The sequence below is a fragment of the Apodemus sylvaticus genome, chromosome 4, assembly GCF_947179515.1.
Source record: "Apodemus sylvaticus chromosome 4, mApoSyl1.1, whole genome shotgun sequence".
NCBI classification, from domain to species: domain Eukaryota; kingdom Metazoa; phylum Chordata; class Mammalia; order Rodentia; family Muridae; genus Apodemus; species Apodemus sylvaticus.
Genome location: NC_067475.1, coordinates 149,489,866 through 149,510,521, shown reverse-complemented (window position 1 = coordinate 149,510,521; position 20,656 = coordinate 149,489,866). Strand labels below are relative to the sequence as shown.

At 40.4% G+C, this 20,656-nt stretch overlaps 2 protein-coding genes across 12 annotated transcripts in view; one reads left to right on the top strand and one right to left on the bottom strand.

The window, feature by feature from the left end:
* Positions 1–20,656, top strand: part of Cp (ceruloplasmin) — a 56,008-nt gene that overhangs the window by 32,185 nt on the left and 3,167 nt on the right. For 3 of the 9 annotated variants that reach the window (XM_052180753.1, XM_052180750.1, XM_052180752.1), the window contains exons 16-19: positions 685–901; positions 1,270–1,409; positions 2,394–2,559; positions 15,904–16,008. In XM_052180753.1, the coding sequence (XP_052036713.1) occupies positions 685–901; positions 1,270–1,409; positions 2,394–2,559; positions 15,904–16,007 (627 nt within the window). In that variant the 3' untranslated portion in view covers position 16,008. Of the gene's footprint in view, positions 1–684; positions 902–1,269; positions 1,410–2,393; positions 2,574–6,229; positions 6,483–15,903; positions 16,009–19,974; positions 20,227–20,656 lie in introns of those variants that run through there. The other 6 variants (XR_007977553.1, XR_007977555.1, XR_007977554.1 and 3 more) reach the window with 5 other exon arrangements.
* Hps3 (HPS3 biogenesis of lysosomal organelles complex 2 subunit 1) overlaps positions 7,098–20,656 on the bottom strand; it is a 44,056-nt gene continuing 30,497 nt past the window's right edge. For 2 of the 3 annotated variants that reach the window (XM_052180757.1, XM_052180758.1), the window contains 4 exons: positions 20,246–20,353; positions 13,451–13,657; positions 12,708–12,798; positions 7,098–8,004 (listed from right to left, as the gene is read on the bottom strand). In XM_052180757.1, the coding sequence (XP_052036717.1) occupies positions 7,877–8,004; positions 12,708–12,798; positions 13,451–13,657; positions 20,246–20,353 (534 nt within the window). In that variant the 3' untranslated portion in view covers positions 7,098–7,876. Of the gene's footprint in view, positions 8,005–12,707; positions 12,803–13,450; positions 13,658–20,245; positions 20,354–20,656 lie in introns of all 3 variants that reach the window. The other variant, XR_007977556.1, reaches the window with a different exon arrangement.

Genomic DNA, 20,656 nt, shown 5'->3' with positions numbered 1-20,656 from the left:
GTTTCAACTCCAGCCTCCCAGGCCACGGACTTTGCCCCTTAAGTCTTCCTTCATTCGACCAATAGGACTGGACTAAAATGTGGCTTTGCTGTCATCCTCTGTCCGATCTCAGTACTACTTATGACACAACTTGAACTTTATTAGTATGATATAGCCTAAGGATGATCCTAGACACCATCCGCCATCATTGACACCCGGCCACACCAAACTCCTCGGATGTTTAAGAGTTAATTGTGGTCTTTCACACAGGTATTCATTAGCACTCAGTTTCTCCGTGGCAATGCACAATTTCCTTTTCTTTCTTCTATTCCTATGTGAGCCCCTGCAGTGAAAGGCTGTTTCATTCAGCCATGGATCTATAACAACTGGCATAATACTTGGCTCATCATAGTGAGTTCAAGAATTTATGAAATAAACATCCAACACTGTTCATTTAGGTAGCTCATTAGTTAGGCCAATTTTTGGGTTCTGCGTGTATAAATCCCATATAACCTACCTACTATTCATCACTGTTTCAACTTAACCACATTACGTATGAAGATACTAACGCGGCAGCTTCCCTTTGGGCTAGGTAGCCCACTAAAATCATATCCTCTGAAAAGGCTGGGATTGTGGATAAGACCCCAGCTCTCTGAAATCCTGACTGGCGCTTCCAGGATAACTGTAGTTTCTGCTTGTTTTCAGGATCTCTATAGTGGGCTAATAGGCCCATTGATTGTTTGTCGGAAATCTTCTGTGAAAGTATTCAACCCTAAAAAGAAAATGGAGTTTTTCCTCTTGTTTCTAGTATTTGATGAGAATGAATCTTGGTACTTAGATGATAACATCAAAATATACTCTGAGCACCCCGAGAATGTAAACAAAGACAACGAGGAATTCATAGAAAGCAATAAAATGCACGGTATGAGACACTGTTCTAAGCCACTTTCCTTTCTTATCCTTTTCTTCCTTCAAAAAAAACATCATGTTGTATAACTATTTTATTTAAATATATTATGATGAAAAATTCTTTTCAAATCCAAAACGGACTATGTTTAAAATCTTTACTAATTTTTCTCCCAATTCCAAGCCCTCCTTCCCCGTTAAGTAAATCCACAATTAGGATTAAGGCTCTTCATATAACGTAACTTGAAAAGTAGCAGCAAGACAGTTGAACTTGAACTCTTTTCCCCTTCCATAGAGAAGTAAGCTCTGCCCTATTAACCTAGGGATATTTCCTGTTACTGTCATGGCTTAAGACTATTCTGAAATACATCACATTTCCCTCAGCTATTAATGGGAAAATGTTCGGAAACCTACAAGGCCTCACAATGCACGTGAAAGATGAAGTCACCTGGTACGTGATGGGCATGGGCAATGAGATAGACCTGCACACCGTACACTTCCACGGCCACAGCTTCCAATACAAGGTAAGAGCCGCCACAGCATCACTCCCGCTCCGCCCAGTACGCTCCATTCAAGCCAAGAATGCATTTCCTTAGAGATATCTGTGAAAAAGCGAACTGCCCAGCATGCGCTGCAGTCTCCGCCGACACACCAGCCTCCTCACAACCTGGGCTCCTCCTTACCCTTGGAGGGTTTCCTATCTTTTGTAGTTCTGCTCACACACTCTCAATGGAATGGCTGACAGAGAAGGCAGACGTGTTCACACAAGGGTCAGGCAGCAGAGATGAGAACCAGACTCCACTATGGCCCTGTCCATTCTAAATTCTCTTAAATTGTGGGAGGTGAATTAACACGTAGGTGTCAAGCAACTGACACCCTCCCAGAACACAATTCTACTACCCTTCACCTCAGGAAACCAACATCCTCTTGAAGAGGCATTTTTTTTTTCTGTTTTTAAACTAATGTAGAAAATGCACAAGCTACCAAACAAAAACAAGCAAACAAAAAAGGCATATTGAAGAGCGCCCATTTTATTATCTGTACTGTTTTCTATACATATAACATTAATGGGTTTTCAATATCATTTCCACAGAAATGCGCCAGCAACATATCTGAGGATATGTCAGAATCGTTTAAATTGTCTATTGGCTTCCTCTTCTGCTTCCTTTATCATTTGTCTTACGGTTTCACAACAAGATAGTCTATAAATCTCAGCACAGGTGAAGGTGGGCACAGGCTACTTTGCTTGCTCCTCTGTGTGTAGATCAAGTCTGACACAGAGGCGAGCCTGGACTGTGGCATTCGCTGGGCGCAATCCTGACTAACGAATGCCTTCCTCCACATTTTCCTTGATGCCTCAGAGTTCTGAGGCTTTAGGTAAGGACCACCAATTGCAGAACATAAAATATGGAGGGATTCATTTTTAAAACTCTGTTTTTCTAATATTTTGAGCTAGTTAATTAAAGGCTATTAAATAAACTCTCCTATTTGTCATTTTCCTAATCAAGCACAGGGGCATGCACAGTTCTGATGTCTTTGACCTTTTCCCTGGAACATACCAAACCCTAGAGATGTTTCCCCAAACACCTGGGACCTGGCTTCTCCACTGCCACGTGACCGACCATGTCCATGCTGGGATGGTGACGACCTACACGGTTTTACCAACAGAACAAGGTAAATTTATCAAGGTAAATATCCAGGTAGCATCTCCAGATACACATTATGAATGCTTTGCCTAAATACATCTCCCAGTACAAGGCATTTGTGTTCTGGCTGTCCTGGGTATCTTCCTTCTCTGCCTCTAAGTAGGAATGTTTTACTGCGAGGTCAGTGGAATATCACTGACTGGCTGACAGCTAGAATGGTATTGAGTATACTATAAAAATGGACACAAACTTGACAGTGTGATTACACACAAAGCTGGTATAAGAAAACAATCACACGCTGGGCAGTAGGGACGCATGCCTTTAATCCTAGTACTTGGGAGGCAGAGGAAGGTGGATTTCTGAGTTGGAGACCAGCCTGATCTTCAGAGTGAGTTCCAGAACAGCCAGGGCTACACAGAGAAACCCTGACTCAAAAAACAAAAGAAAACAAAAAACAATTAGTTTTTTTTTTTTTTTAACATAAAAGCAAACATGAAGCCAGGCAGTGGTGGTGCACACCTGTAATCCCAGCACTCTGGGAGGCAGAGGCAGGCGGATTTCTGAGTTCGAGGCCAGCCTGGTCTACAGAGTGAGTTCTAGGACAGCCAGAACTACACAGAGAAACCCTGTCTCAAAAAACCAAGTCTGAAAAAAAAAAAAAAAAGCAACCATGACTTACAAATGAACATTTAGAATTTTACTTCTTTCTTAAGAGGAAGCATTTCCCTACATCAGCTTCAGCTCCCACATAAGAGAAGCATCAGTGAACCCAGAATAACTTCAGTCCCTATGCAGAACAGTTCTTTTTGGGATGGCAGAGAAGAGCTTGAACAAAACTAAAATTAGAAATATTTATTCATCACCTCTTACATATATAAGTACACATAGACACATGCCCATGTACACATACACAGCACAGATAAAAATCATCTTTTTGGTGGATACAAACCAACAACAAAATGTACAAAGAGGGAAATTCCAGCACTGTAGCTTACAGGCTTTAATAGGCCTTTTTGAGTTGAGAATTATTGGAATCAGAAAAGGCAAATCTAACGGAAGGAAGTTGCATGTATAATATATGCTTCTTCCTTAAAAACAGAAAGGCATGTGTGTGTATTTATGTGGGCATGTGGGTGTGTGCATGTGTATGCATGTATGCATTTGTATAAGTGTCCATGAATGTGTGTGCATGTATTGTGTACATGTTTGTGAGTGTGCATGTGTGTGCATGTTTGTGCATATGCATGAGTCCATGTTTTTGTCAATGTTAGGAGACTATTACAAGTGAGGTGCGTCCTCAGTCCAAGTATTACAAATCGAAAAGTCAATCAAGATTATACTTTATCATAAATAAACTTTTCATCTTTGCTCTTACACCAACTTTTTTTTTTTTGGAAAAAAAAATAAAACTACTTTCACTAGAGCAGTTACTGGTAATACAAAACTACCTAAGACTCAAAAAAAAAAAGTGTTACAAGGTTGGGAACCTTGTTCTAAATAAACAGGGCTAGGAAGACAATGGCTCAGCAGTTATGATTGTTGGCGGCTTTGCCAGAAGATCAGGGCACAATTCCCAGCAAAAGGGGAAAGCTTTTGGAATGTAAACAAAGAATATAGAATATAGAATATAGATATGGTCACAACCCTCTGAGACTCTAGCTGTGTGCGGTTAACTCCAGTTCTAGGCAATCTAATGCCCTCTGCTGGTCTCTGTGGATACAAGGCACACCAATGCATACATACAAGCAATACACCCATACCAAAGAAAGAAAGGTGGGGAGGGAAGGTGGGGGGGAAAGGGAAGGAAGGGGAAGAAGAGGAGGAAGAGGAAGAGAAGGAAGAGGAGGAGGAGGAGGAGAAGGAGGTGGAGAATGAGAAAGGATCTATATATGCAAGTTTTTAGCAGAGTGGAGATACTGCCACAGGCTGGTACTGCACATAAAAACACTGGAAACTTCCGTGTCTAACAAACGTGGGGGAAATGGCTGCTTAAGAAGAAGAGTGCTTTCAAAACAGTAGAGGGAATTACCAAATTCCCAGAGCAAATAACCAATGTGAAAAAAGAACATGGAAAATATTCAAAAGAAATTTGACTTTGACAAGAAAAGATAATAACATGACTGAAAGAAAGAGTAGCAGAATATTAAATGATGTCCAAAAGAGTGGAGGAGTGGCCCCTGGTTCTGGAAAGACTCAGTGCAAGAGTATAGGGGAATACCAGAACAGAGAAGCGGGAAGGGGTAGATGGAGGAACAGGGGGAGGGAAGAGGGCTTATGGGACTTGTGGGGAGTGGGGACCCAGAAAAGGGGAAATCATTTGAAGTGTAAATAAAAAATATATCAATAAAGAAAAAATAAAAAAATAATAAAGTATAAAAAAGAGAGAGTAGCAGAAAAATAAGTCTGTATTATACATAGAAAAATAGGGAGCACTGCTTATAAGTCTAAATCTTGAAATAAGCTAGATAAAGCTGTGGGGAAATCTAGATCAACTCAATATTAAAAAAAAAACACACTGCTGCCTTTCATTACACAGACAAAAGCAAATAAATAGAAATAAAATGAAACCTTTTGACATTATGCACCAGGGCACAACTGTCTCTTCAAGGAAAACAAATTAATTAAAAATAATGGCTAAACTACCACTGTCAATTTGATGTTTTTCTCTATCAGAAGAAACACATAAAGACCTCCTTTGAGTGTAAAGTGTAAAAAGCACTTTCATTGAACTATAAGTACTATCAGATAATCTTCAGGACACAAACTATATAACTTACAAAGTTACCTTTGCCTTCTCCTTCTCTCTCCATCTCTCTTCCTGCTCGCCTTTGTGTTGTACTTGAACATGTCTCTATGCAAATACATACATTTGTATTTCATAAATATCTTATGTATATCATCACTGTCAATAATTTTTTTAAATTATTAAAAGCTATAGCTTTTTTTTTTTCAGATCTCAACAACCATCCCAATAGATTCCATTCTATACACAAAATAAAAATCCCAGCTCATACAAAGATCCTGAGGGACAGCTTCTCACTTCTGTCTTTAACATCGCTGACTTCTTTTTGTTTTAAATTTGATTCTATGTGCATGCATCTTTTGACTGCAAGTATGCCTGTGCACCAAGTATGTACCCGGTACCCATGTGGTCCTAAAAAGGCACCAAATCCCCTGGAACTGGAGTTACAGATGCTTGTGAGCCGGCATGTGGGTGCTGGGAACCAAACTCAGGTCCAGCCCCCTCAGTGGCGTTTTGTAATACCGAACAACTGTCACCCTGTAGACTCTCCCATGTGAGGTCACTCAGCATCTCCCGGTCAGGCTCAGGCTACACACTGCGGCCCCCAGATGTGCCCAGCCCTTCTACTAGAAAGCTCTGCATTCTAATGCGCCTATCAATGCTGAACTTTGAGCCTGGGGAGGTGTGGTATCTGCCAAGGCCTTCCATGGTACACTTGTTATTTTTCTCCTTTATGATTGGGATCTTTTGCAAAGAAGAAAATACATTTTCTTTAATTGAAGCAGTACTAAAATGGGAGATTTTCAAACATCCGGAAGATAAATGAATTAAGAATTAATCAAGGTAACTAGTATTTTAAAAACCAGAAAACATGGAAAGCACCCATGTACAGACTTCTTAACCATATAAAATACACTATTTTTAAGTAATCATCTTACAATTTCTTTTTCTATAGAGACTAAGTCTGGCTGAAAGAAAAAAACTGGTGATAAGTGGAAACCGAGAACAATGAGTCATTTCAAACATTTCAAAAAAAAAAAAATCAAAGCCACACAACTGTTCATTTATGAGGGAACTGGACAGATCAACAGACTGTATCGCGACATGTATTTGTTTGTTGGGTAACAGAATCGCTTTACACAGTCCACTTATATCTGTCTTGAGAGGACTTTGCAAAGTGGTACCAAATAAACAAAACCATATGATCAGATGCTGTCCTTGGCTGTCTCACAGGATCACTCAAAGTTTACTAAACTGTCTCCAACTCTGCCCTTCTCACCGAGTCTGCTAACAAACCATGGGGTAAGGGGTAGAGAAAAGAAGGAAAAATGAAGACACCAAGACGTACTTTGCAAAACTCTGAAAAATAGCCAAAGGATGCTATCTGAAAATAAAGTCAGAATCCAAAAATGTTAAATTTTGAAAAAAATAAAATGCAGATAATAAAGTAATAAATTGTAAAATGTAAATAAAAGAACTTCAAATCAGGGTTCCATAAGACATTGTCAAGTAGACATTTTGCAGAGCCTTACTGGGTTCATGGGGTCTGGCAATGTGCTGGACTTGGACACTATAGACTGCAAAAACAGGTGACTAAAAGGGCTGGAAACTAGCTCAACGCCTGATAGTGCTAGCTGCTCCTGTAGCAGGCCCAGGTTCAGGCACCCACATGAGACAGCTCCTTTTCTGGCGTCCTCAGGTACTGCATGCACATGACTCACACACATACCCTCAGGCCTGCAAACACATATAAAAAAATATATCTTTAAAACAAACCAAATCAACCAAACCAATAAACAAGAAAGTTACTAAAAAGACAGATATGAACATCATGATATTTTTTTTATTTTCTCATATACTATGGGTTGAAACAATAGGAGTATATACACATAAAAAATATAAACAAGATTTTGACTGAAAATATGTGAACTAAACAAGTCATGTTAACAGCCAGACAAGAGTGCATTTATCTGATTCTGAGAGAAAGATAGCATGAATTTCAAAAGTAGCTCAAAAGTCAAGTATGCAGTCTTTCACTGGGATGAAGCATTACATCTTTCTCATACTTAAATAAATATATAAAACAGTAACCCAGAAGAAAAATCTGTAAAAATCAAGATATTGTTTGATGAGCAAGCAGGGCATTTGAGCATATTTGTGATGTATTTCCTTCCAGTGTCCCTGGGTGGACATGATTGTCATGTCTTCAGCACTGAGTCCATGCTATTTCTCACAACAGAAGCCTATGTCTGGTTTTGAAAATACATTCATAGCCCTTCACACCTATAAGGCTTGGGAGGTTTACAATAGATTGAGGTCAGCACAAGATTTATAGTTCGAGGTTCACACAGAATAGAGAGTAAAAATATAAAAAGCAAAGGAAATTCATGTGACGAGATCTTATATTTCGAAGGTTTTTACATGCTAGACAAGTAAATGGGTTCAGGTTCTGGATTAAGCTAAAAGCTGTAATTACACAGTAAGGTAAGCTTCCTTAAAGCAGCTACAGTACATATGAACACAAACCCTTGGAGTTTATTTTATCCGAGGCAGAGCATTTGAAGTGCAGTCACTTATGCCTCTGTGCTGCAAAGGGATGCCATCAAGTTAGGGATTTCTTCCGGCTGCAGAAAAGGAGGTAGGGCAGGAAAAATGCTGCCACCCCGTCTTCTGGGAGAACATTCAGGAAATCCCTCAGGTTCAGTCCCACGGCAACAACCGACAGGGTTTCTGTTTGTGGAAAGCAAGAACTCATGAGACATCACTTGTTTTTCCAGTTTTTGATCTTATTGACTTGAAGTTCCTTCAAGGAACAAAATGAATTACAAAAGTAAGAAAATAGAATTAGTTCATACTTACTGTATCCCTTCTAAAGACCTTCAACATTTTTTTTTTGTATTTAGCCCCTGGAATTTGAGTTACTAATTCACTGGTAGATTGTTACATTATCTTTTAGTTGATTTCTGTCATTTACAAATGAAACATACGATCACCTGGATGCTGCCTTAATTTTAGAATTGCAGTTAGTATATAAAGATTGTTTGTTAGGACGGACAGGTCATTAATTACTAGAAAACATTCCTATAGGTTTCTCTCTATAATGAGATTTTCATGTTATTAATAAGCATAAATGTTTTGTGATGACCTTTTCTTCTACATAGTAATGTGCTCTAAAAATCATTTTCAATATTAAAAAATGTAATAGGGTTGAGGATACATTCAGCAATAGAACCCTGGCCGAGTATGTACAATTTCCTCAGCACCAATGAAAGACTGCAAGACAGTGGTAATGGCTGGACGGGGTGCAGCTGAACATTTTAAAGAAGATAGTTATATGATGCTATGTTTCTACACTTTCTTAGTGCTGTCCTACCCTAGTGACAGTGCCCTCAGAGAGTTGGGTAGATAGCTCGACTTGTGAAGTACTTCCCACACAAGCCTGAAGACCTGTATTCAATCCCTGGTACCCATGTAAAAGAAAGCCAGGCACTGCAGCAAGCCTTAATACAAGATCTGGGAAGGCAAACTCAAATCCCTGCAGCTCTCTGTCCAGTTGGCTCAGTCTGATTAGTTATGCACAGGTTCCACGTGACTACTAGCCCAGTGAGACCCTGTTTCAACACAAGCAAAAACAAACAAACAAACAACCCCCCCCCCAAATCAGCCAATGGTGCTGGAAGAATGATGAGCTAAACTGACCTGTGTCCTGTACACACAGATGCACACATGCCCGCTTTCACTCTACAAAAATAAATGGATAATGTCTTCAAGATTGTGTGGTCCTAAGAATAAGCATTCTGTTCTTCCATGTCTACTCATAATTCATCATCTCCTGTGTGGTCCTTACCCATTTACAGGGCTATTGTAAAACCCACTCAGTCATCTGTCCGTCTAAATCACCCTTCACACACTGCCATGGCCTAACCCTGTCACTAGGAAATTCAACAGCTCCACGACAGTGGCATATGGGAAGGACTTTAAACTTAGCAGTCAGATAAATCTGGGAAGAGATGAAACCGAAACCCTGGGTGACTTTAAGAATGTTACTCAGGGGCTGGAAATATGGATCAGTGGCTAAGAGCACCTGCTGGCTTCCAGAGGACCTGAGTTTGGTTGCCAGCGCTCCTGTCAGGTGGCTTACAACCTCCAGTAATTCCATTTCCAGATGGAAACGTTTGGGTCTCTGAGGTTACTTATATGCATATGTGTATGCGTGTGTCTCTTTCTGCAGAAACACACACACACACACACCTCCACATAATTTAAAATCCTGATACCACATGCTAGCTTCCATATTTCCTGTGAGAATTACAATAGAATACTTCTCTCACATACAAGATGATCTTAATAAACAGCAACCACTAACTAGTTAAAAAACTCTTATGAAAAACATAACTTATTAATATTTTCCTATCAAACATATTACCTAAATGTGGAGCCTATAAGTGGTGGCCTAGACACAATAACTCATACTCAGGGTAAGTACTGAGCAGTTACAAAGTCAATAATAATATCACCACTATTCAGTTCTCTTCTCCTACCAGTGAGGCCCTAATATAAATTATAACTGTATGAATAAGGGAAAGACCTTAAATGTATACAGCATTTTAAAAGCTCCTCCTAGCCTCTCATTTGGTTCTTCCTGAAGGATAATGTTTTTATTTATTTAGTCCAGGCCTCATACCAAAGAGGATATACTGATAGGTGTGACAGGTTCAGCTGGGGAAACTGAAGTGAGAAAAGATTAAAATAGGGGTCAGAGAGTGCAATTATCTGTCCCCACAGGTAAAGTGTGCGCCACACAAATGGCCTGCGTTCAATCCCCAGTGCATGAAAAGGAGGAAGGACAGAGCCAACTCCAAAATTGCTCTCTGACCTCCACGTGTGCATCATAGCACATGTACACATGTGTGCACACACAATAAAGAAGCAAACAAATAAATACAATATAAAAATGTGGGCTTGGATGTGGTTCAGTGGGAGGTGAACTCGCCATGTGAGCGAGATGACTAGAGGAGAGTGGCAGAACCCACATGAAAATCCAGGTGGGCTTGGTAGCCCTCCTGAAACCCAGTGGCCGAGAAGCAGGACTTGGGTTTCCCAGAGCAAGCTGGCTTGCCAGCATTGTAATCAGAACAGCGAGCACAAGATGGAGGCACTGCCTCAAGTCTGTAAGGTGGAGAGTAATTAAGGAGGACAGGATATTAACACTGGAGCTTTGTGGATATCTGCATATACATGTGTGCCCAAACTCATGCATAAGTGTGCACACCACACACATCCCTAGCCACACGAAAAGATTTAGTTTTCGTTATTCTACTCACCAGCTACTGAAAGTTACAAGTTGTGTAAGAATGATACCGACAGAAGTAAATCTGCATACTTAAAATCCCTAGTGTGGATTTTCACTCCCTGATGGAGCAGAGGGGCATCACCAGGTACTGAGATATCCCAAGTTTAAGATCTCTGGGGACGCAAACCCCCAGGAGTCTGCCTGCACCTAGGACCTGGGCATATCAGCAGTTCGTCTGTGTAACAGCTGGTCATGGGTCCTGTGCCCTACGTGGTGATCAGCATTTGGAGTGACTCCCAGCTGCCTTCTTCGCTCCATGACAGAGCAGACGGGAAGCACCAGGTTCACTGAGACAACCCAAGTATCACATTGTTTGGGGCAAAACACAGCAGGGCTCCAACGGCACACAAGAGAAAGGCAGCACATTAGCAATCTGTGCCAGGGGAAACCCAATCATCCAGTGTTGCGGAAATAGGCTTACAGGCTCACAGGAGGTTGAAACACCAACCAGTGACAATAAGACCAACTAACACCAGTGAGAACTAGATGACAAAAGGCAAACGTAGGAACCTTAACAGAAATCAAGGCAATATGGCAGCATCTGAACCCAATTCTCCAACAACAGCAAATCCGGGATAACTCAACACACCAGAAAAATAAGATTTAGAATTTAATGAAAATGAAGACACAACATACACAAATCTATGGGACACAATGAAAGCAGTGCTAAGAGGAAAACTCATAGCCCTGAGTGCTTCCAAAAAGAAAATGGAGAGAGCATACACTAGCAGCTTAATGACACACCTGAAAGCCCTGGAACAAAAAGAAGCTAATTCACCCGGGAGGAGTAGAAGACAGGAAATCATCAAAACTCAGGGCTGAAATCAACCAAGTGGAAACAAAGAGAACCATACAAAGAATCAACAAAACCAGGAGCTGCTTCTTTGAGAAAATCAACAAGACAGATAAACCCTTAGCCAGACTAACCAAAGGGCACAGAGACAGTATCCAAATTAACAAAATTATAAATGAAAAGGGAGATATAACAACAGAAACTGAGGAAATTCAAAAAATCATCAGATCCTACTACAAAAGCCTGTACTCAACACAACTAGAGATTGTGGAGGAAATGGACAATTTCTTAGACAGATACCAAATATCAAAATTAAATAAGGATCGAATAGATCATTAAATAGTACCATAACCCCTAAAGAAATAGAAGGGTTCATAGAAAGCCTTCCAACCAAAAAAACCACAGGACCAGATGGTTTCAGTGCAGAATTCTATCAGACCTTCAAAGAAGACGTAACACCAATACTCTTCAAACTGTTCCACAAAATAGAAACAGAAGGAACACTACCCAGGACAGAGAAATGGGAGGGAGGTAATTGGGAAATGGGCGGAGGGAAGAGGGTTTATGAGACCGATGGGGAGGGGGGAACCAGGAATGGGGAAAGCATTCGGAATGTAAACAAAGAATATAGAAAATTAAAAAAAATTAAAAATTAAAAAAAAATCCCTAGCGTGTCTAAAATATATTCACTAAATGTTAGATAATTCCACTCCTGATATGTGAAGACGGAGGGCAGCTGTAAGAGCAAGTGACTGACTTCCAAAGTAATCCTACCCTTTGCCACAGCCCCATGTGCTAGCTAGAAACACATGCTAGGACGGAAATAGAAAACATACATCAAGATTGATAAATGGTAATCTAAGAATTATAAAAACTGAAATATTTACTGAGCTTCAGGAAACTATAATTTACATGTTCAAGATTTAAATCCTTAAAGAACTGACTGTTCTTCAATATTTACAATTATTTTTACTAATCTTAATTTCCCACATGAGGTAAATTAAAAACCTAGAGTGGTCTAAACTTCCATACATTTTTAAATATTGAAATGATAAGTTTCTATTACAATAATCTGCTCAGAGTCTAGAAATGTTAAGGTCTGAGGCTATCAGCGCTGTGAGTGGAGATGCTGAAGGAGGATCCAGTGTGAGGGGATTCTCCAGATGACTCCCGTGCCCTGGGACCTCACCTGACAGCATGCCACAAACAACACCGCAGAAATTAAGAACTTGTCCAATTTAAAATTGCCAGTAAAATTCATTGTCAGCCAGAAAAAGAGAACATTACCTTTTAGCAATGACACGTGAAGGTAGTGTCTCTCTCCACCACACTTGACTCTCTGACAGAGTTCAGGCAGCAGCTTTTTCCACCACAGAATCTATCTTATGGAAAAATAAATACATTTGAGTTGAGTGCATCTTATCCTGAGATTTCCAATGAGAGTAAGAAGGCTATGCAGGAGAGAGCACATGGAAAAACGATATCCTTTGGTTAAGGAAGCACCTCTATTATAACAAGGGTTTTATCAGCAGCCAGGCTTCTGGTGAAACTTAAACAAAAGGCCTGCGGCTTGAGGTCCACACGTACACATTCAGTTTCAAGGAAAAATGTGTTTATGTCTTTGCTTGAGGTCCACACGTACACATTCAGTTTCAAGGAAAAATGTGTTTATGTCTTCCTTTTATCCTGGTTGTTGAGAAGGGGACAAAAGGTGCTAAAACTGAAGCTCGGCTAACCGCTAAAGCAGACACAGAGAGGGAACCCAGCACACACCGACTCACACACCTCCAAAGTCATCAACGATCTTATCCAAAAGGAAGAGCTCCTTAGAAAGGAGATAAATCATCCTCATGCATTTTAACAGCATCTACAAGTATTCTAAATATCTACCATTAAACATGCACGCTTTTGCACCACAGCCGTGTGAAGCTAGATTAACGTAAACAGTCCACGTTCTGCAGACAAGGCAACAAAAGCACCAAATCTTATAGCTGCTGATCGGGGCTAGAAGCACAATCCAAGATACATACCCAGTGATCGTCCTTCAGTTCCTGGTTAGCATAGGCGATGACCGCCTCTGGGCATCTCTCTAGCAATGTGTCTATGCACTGTTCGTACTCTTGTGAGCGTGTGTGGCATAGCACACGAGCACTGAGGCCGGCAACAGTGTCTTCTGAGAGTGGCTCCAGAAAGGGAATCATGGAGGCTACGTCCAGTGAAGGGCTACATATGAGAGACTATGAAGAGAAAAGGCAGATGTTAGGAAATGCAGCATCCCAAATGAAATCACAACATACGCATATTCTTTTCCAAAATAATAAAATCCCACTTTGCCGAAAAGAGGAAAAGAGAATGCAATTTTAGAAAACATGAATATGGCCTTGGAATACTTGGACTCAAGAACTAACTAATCTTAAATTCAATTCTACTTTTAAAAAAGTTGTTTAATACAAAGCAATCATCTTTAATTGAGACTCTAACCTAAGGATATGACCAACATGTGGTCAGAGACTTCTGCCCCTTAATGTTTGGCACAAGTATCTTTAACACTGAAAGACCATGGTGGTTGTATGCCCATCGAGAAGGAATGAAGTAAACTATATTTCCAAAGGTCAGTTAAGGAGAAAATAATTATGACAAAACTGAGCCAAAACTTCTTGAGATAAAATTGTATGTAGAGTACAATCAATGTTGTAAAATTCACGCAGTGTATAACACCTTTATAGTCAGGTCTGCGGTCTGAAAAAGAGATTAACTCGGTGCTTGATGGGTTGGGACAAAGTCCTATTTGCTTTGTTTTCTTTTAGCTTCTGTTTTTTCCAAAATTTAAATAATGAGCACATAAAGAGTGTGTGTGAGGGAGAGAGCCTGCGAGAGAGCGAGAAGGAGAGAGAGAGAGAGCAGGACAGAGAGAGACAGACAGACACAGAGAGAGAGAGACTGTCCTCACTAGCATTAGCTGTCACTTTAAAAACCTAAGAGTCTCAGTGGACTGACTGCCCTTACTAGTTTAGTCTGTAGCAGGTCTATGAGGCACTGTTTTGATTGTGGCTTGGTTTTTTTTTTTTTTTTTTGTGGTTTTTCGAGACAGGGTTTCTCTGTGTAGCCCTTGCTGTCTTGGAACTCACTCTGTACACCAGGCTGGCTTCAAACTCAGAAATCTGCCTGCCTCTGCCTCCCAAGTGCTGGGATTAAAGGCGTGCGCCACCACCGCCCGGCTTGATTGTTAACTGATGGAGAAGTCAGTTCTCTGGGTATCTGGTCCTTGGTTGTATAAGTAAGCTGGCTGACCAGCTCAGCTACAACCCAGGCCTAAATACAGAGCGATGCGTTGGGCTACCTCAACATCTACCTCACCTGTGAACTGCTAGAGCAGGTGAAGAGACCAGTCCAGCAGATCCAAAGCTGCAAGATCTCCATGACACAGGGCAACAACAGGACATCTGAGGAGAGTCCCGGTGAGGTTCTGGTATTGATAGTGCAGCAGAAGCCAGAGGACCCCAGACCAAGGACTGACTCATTGCAATGAACATTTGCAAATAAAGATGCTTAGTTAAAAGGCTATAGTGTGTGACACACCACACAGTGCAGCTTCCACGATGAGGTGTCTCCCACGCCCACCTCCTTTTTCTGTTTGGATTTTATTTTCTTTTGTGGGGAGATTGCAAAGGCAGAATACACACACACACACACACACACACACACACATACACATATATATGTATAAAGGAACGGGAGATGAATAGGATTGGGGCTCATGATGTGAAATTCGCAAAGAATCAATAAACAAAGAAAAGGAAAGAAGCCAGGCAGGCCTGAGCACAGCATAGACTAACCAGCAGCCTCAGTCACGCTGCGCTTCCCTGGCTGTGCGTGAGCTCTCTAAGTGGAGGTAACGGTACGCAGAATAGCAGGCAGTCCTGACTTCAGGTTCCTGCTTGATCACTCAATCATAGAATGTGACCAGGAAGTTTAGGTCAAACAAGTCCTTTCCTATCCTAAGCTGCTAACTAGAACAATAACCACAAAGAAGCTTTAATATACTTTTGAGAAGTGACTGCGCCGTGAGGGAGTGGCTGATGACCCGAGTTCATTCCCTGTGATGACCCCAGTTCATTCCCTGAGACCAAGATGACAGAACTGAGAAGTGAGCTCCCCACATTTCCCTCTGCGTGACAAACATACTGTGCATGCATCTCAGTCTCACTGCTCTCGGAATCAGTATCAGCAAAATTTCCTTTTACTGTGATTGTCTAGAACCCATTCTCCGTATCAACTCCACCTCCCACGGACTAACGACTGCCGCTACCTCAGTGTTCAGACACTCACTATAGTGTTTTCCTTTTATTCGATTTTACTAGATTTTAACTTTCACATTCTATAGCATTTTTTAGTCCATTGTCAAAATAATCTCCATTTTCCTTTTTCTATAAGAGATATATTTATGGCTTAATTTCCTTTCCTGTATCTTCTTTCGCCACAGCATCATCTCAGAGCTCCAGGATGGCCTGGAACATCCTCTATACGTTGTTAACCAGCATGGTTTTCTTATTCCAAATATCTACCAAGGAGTACCCAGGAAAATAAGGTTGGTATGTTTTCTTATCCCAAGCTAAAATAATTTATCTGGGTAACTTCCTGGTGGTAAAATAGCAAAGATGAACTAAAGTGAGCTTCTCCCACTTCTGTGGAAGGAGGCACAGATGATTAAAGGTAACAGCAGGGGCAGCAAAGCATGGGAACCCAGCCACACCTGGAATGAAACTAGTCCAGACAGCACCTGACAGTTTTAGAAAGAATTTTAAACATCCGTATAAGAAGGAACTCTAAACAGCACTTAGCCAGGGGTGACATCATACCCTTCAAACTCAGCACTGACAGATGATTTGGTGGCAATGTGGGCCACACAGTGAATTCTAGGTCAGCCTGGCTTCAGAAAAAGACATGGTCTCAAATAAATAAGTAAATATTCAAAGAAAGTATCACTGGACCAAAAATGGCACGAATAATGTAAAATATTGCTAAGGTTGGTTTCTTACACATCTTCCTTTTTTTTTCCAATGAGAGAAGTAAAATCTCTTCACTCTTCAACATATGTGCTATTCATTCCTTTTTACTACCAGGATCCCTCTGCCTCAGGTCTGATTCAGCAGATCTGTCTGAGTTTCTACTTTTACAGGCAAGGATATGGGGAGGTGGTATATAAGGGCTAGGTAGACAGCAGGAAAATATGGGGAAAGAACAAATATTTTCTAGTCACGGTATTTATTCTCTCTAACCAATCAATAGTTGCTCTCTAACCTATCAATGACATAGATTTAATACTAATTTTTATACAAATATGCCCTTTAGTGACTGTAGCCAAACACACCAAACCCCAGGGGCAGGGAGAGAGCGACAATTCTGCAAACGATCTCAGGTAATTCTCAACCTCCAACACCTCTAAATAGGAGCCAAAGAGACCCTTTGGGACTCTTAATGACTGATATTAAGTGATATATGGATAATCTTGAAAGAAGCATAACCAGGGGAAAGATTTAGTCAGTATATTTTCCATCTTCAACAGCAAAAACTCTCAGAAAGGGGTGAAAGGCATAATATGCAGAAACTGAGGGCACAATGAGAAGAGGAAGAGATAGGAGGAAAGAGTCCCACGTCGACATATGGCAGAGAACAGATTGTCATAGCAATTATGGAAAACTCCTAGACTAAGGAAAAACACAACTGTACAGATACACAGAACACCAACGAGAAGAAGAAAATAACCCCTTGTGGAGCATCAAGTTAAAACACTAAATGTACACAGAAAACCTAACAACAGAAAGCCAAGAGAAAAGGCACACGTCCCATACAAAGGCAAACACACCAGAAAAACAGCTGATGGAGACAGAACGCCAGAAGAGTCTGGTGCAATGCACCCCAAAAGCCCATAGACGCCAAACCAGAGTACTTTACCCAACAAAGCTATCTGCCATAGCTGAAGAAAGAAAAAAATATTCATGATATAAACAGGTTAAAGGGCTGGGCGGTGGTGGCGCACACCTGTAATCCCAGCACTCTGGGAGGCAGAGGCAGGCGGATTTCTGAGTTTGAGGCCAGCCTGGTCTACAGAGTGAGTTCCAGGACAACCAGAGCTATACAGAGAAACTCTGTCTCAAAATAATAATAATAATAATAATAAAGCCGAAAAAGCAAAAAAATAAACAGGTTAAAGGAATGTATCCACCAAACCAGCCCCACTGAGAATACTAGAACCAACACTTTAGACTGAAGAGAGAATAGACAAACATAACAGGCCACATAAAGAAAACAAGTGAAGCCACTGTAACCAGAACACTAAATAAAAAAAAAGAATACAGCAGAATCCCTCCACCAACACACACGACAAACTTAGAGCAATTAACAAACCCTTTCCTTTTTCTTTTTGTTAAACTGATTTATTCTTTATTGCAAAGATTTATGACAAATTATTGAAAGGCCAACATATTTAGTCCCCCACTTAATTGCTTGTTACATTTCACTCTAAGCATATTGAAGTCAAGTATGTGAAAATACCTGTTAATGCTCAAATCTGATCTATGGTGAAGACTTTTTTTAAAGAAAGATTTATGTGAGCACACTGTCACTGTCTTCAGACACCAGAAGAGGGCGTCGGAGTCCATTACAGATGGCTGCTGGGAATTGAACTCAGGGCCTTTGGAAGAGCAGTCAGTGCTCTTAATAGCCAAGCCATCTCTCAGCCCATGAAGATCAAACACTTGGTTGGTACATCAAATGTCACTTTGTCAAGCAGTATATTATATAATTCAGAAATAGGTTATTAGGACAGTCAAAATTTAAATTCAGGGGCAGTCCAGGTCTCACCATGTTAAAATCTTGATTGACCAAAATTTAAAATCAAACAGTCTTGATTCTCTAATACTTTAATACTAATTTAATGTATGGTTTTTGATAAATACTTTCAGAGATACCTACGTTGTCCACACCAACTCTGGCTACACCTGATACTTTTAATCATAATTATGAAAGTAACCAGGTTTCCTGTATCTAATATTTATATGGTCAAAAGTTTACTACTGTCAGTTCACTTATATATAAGCCACGTGGTGTACTCACTCTTTCCCAATTTTGGAAGCTGATGTGTTTATCCTCATTATAAAATTTCTATGAGCCGGGCGGGCGAGGTGGGGGGCAGCACTCTGGGAGGCAAGGGCAGGCAGATTTCTGAGTTTGAGGCCAGCCTGGTCTACAGAGTGAGTTCCAGGACAGCCAGGGCTATACAGAGAAACCCTGTCTCTGAAAAAACCAAATCCAAAAAAAACTTCAAAAAACCAAAAAATAAAAAAAATAAAAAAATAAAATTTCTATGAACAAACCCTTTCCAATACTAACTTTAAGTATCGGCTTCAACTTCCCAATCAAAAGAACAAGTTAATTGAAAGGATTAAGTAACAAAATTTTGTGGATTTTGTTACCTATAGGGATTTTAAATGATCACTGAATTGTACCTTTTTACTGTGATTATAAACGTGCTTTGAGGTTATATCAGTGAAATTTTCATAGCATATTACAATTACAACTTTAATCATATCACTGCTCTGTGTGTTGGGAGGACAAGGCCCAACTCTGTCTCCCACATTTACTGTAATTCTCAGGCAGAGGCTGTCAATGAACAAGTAGGCAGCTAACACCTCGGGACTTTCAGTGTCTATACATACTAGAGATAAGAGACAATGGGAGAATCTTCTTTAGTGACACACTGTTGCAGTTAACTAATAAATTCCTGAGGCCAAACTTGAATTCATGGTTCTTCTGTCTCAGCCTCCCCAGCGCTAGAATTACAGATATGGACAACCATACCCAATTCTGGTGATTTTAAAAGAAGAATATAGGCCACATAGTCTGGAGACTGAGTCAAAACAATCTAGCCCATCAACCTGCTCAACAGCTGTCTCTATGATTAATAAAATCCACATTTTGACCAATTCCTAAAATGTAAACCACAGGAATTACACACCCAAAATGTAAAGGGCTCAAGCAGAAGAAAATGCCTAAGGGCTCCTGGTTATAAGAAAAGACTTGAGAGCCTCAGCATCTGGATAAGGAACCATGCAGAGAAGTGCGGTGTGAACTGAACATCTGTGCACTGCCCAGACAGGAGCCTCAGCGTCTGGCGGACCACGCCTCGGGCACAGGTGGCCAGTACTCCTGAATTTTTCAAGAGTATCATTTAACTCAGAATTCCTAATATGAAACAATGATTTCTATATATGTGGCTTGCTAAAGCAAGTAAACAAAAGAACAGAAAGGTGAAAATTATATTCAGTCTTTGGGCCGACAAATGATATTAAAAGATACATTTAGCCCAGCCTGCTTACCATGTCACATGCAAAATTCTCTTCTGGGGTCAGATAAACTGGCTCCTTTAACGTATTTTTCATAAGACTGATGGTATTGGTTAGGTGGGTATGAAGTCTAAATTGTGTTAAGCCACATTAAACAAAGCTCATGCTTACAAAAGATCCCTATATATCTGGACACTTATCTCCCACAGGTGTTTTCAAGTATATTCTAAAAATGAAGACAGTTGCACAGCTCATATACGTGTAACAAGACCAGGCCCTCAGCTCCGATGTTTCCTCCGACAGCAGTTCCGCCCAGAAGCCAGGATTCCAAAGCCCCTAACTGTCATTAACTATAGGTTTTTGCCCCTCAAGAGCTATATTCTAAATTAACAAGACATGTGATATTGCACCATATTTAAATTGTACACTATACTGAAATATACTGCATATTTTCAAAGTAAGAGAGGTGTTTTTATTTACCTGTAATTTCAAAAGGTCTTCGGTGTAATTTTTATCAACTGAGCAATCAGACGTCATTAAGACACGAACCCACGGATATATTAAGCCATAATGACTGCAGGCATTCATCTGAAATGTTACAGAAATATGTCGCAAGCCAAATATAACAATAGCAAAACAATGTCTTCATCCATTCATTAACCCTCTGCTACATCTTGGACTCAGTTACATACTCTCCTAGGCGCTGACTCCATCTGTGAATGGAACTGAACACGAATGCTGACTCTATCCTGGAAGCATGTTTATACCATCTTGAAATTTCAGCAAGCTGGCATTTGCCGGTTTATCCAGCTGTCTTTCAAGAATAAAAGTCAGGGTTTTCAAGAAGAAAAAAACATACTCTCCTAGGAAAAGAAAGTTTTGCAGATGTAT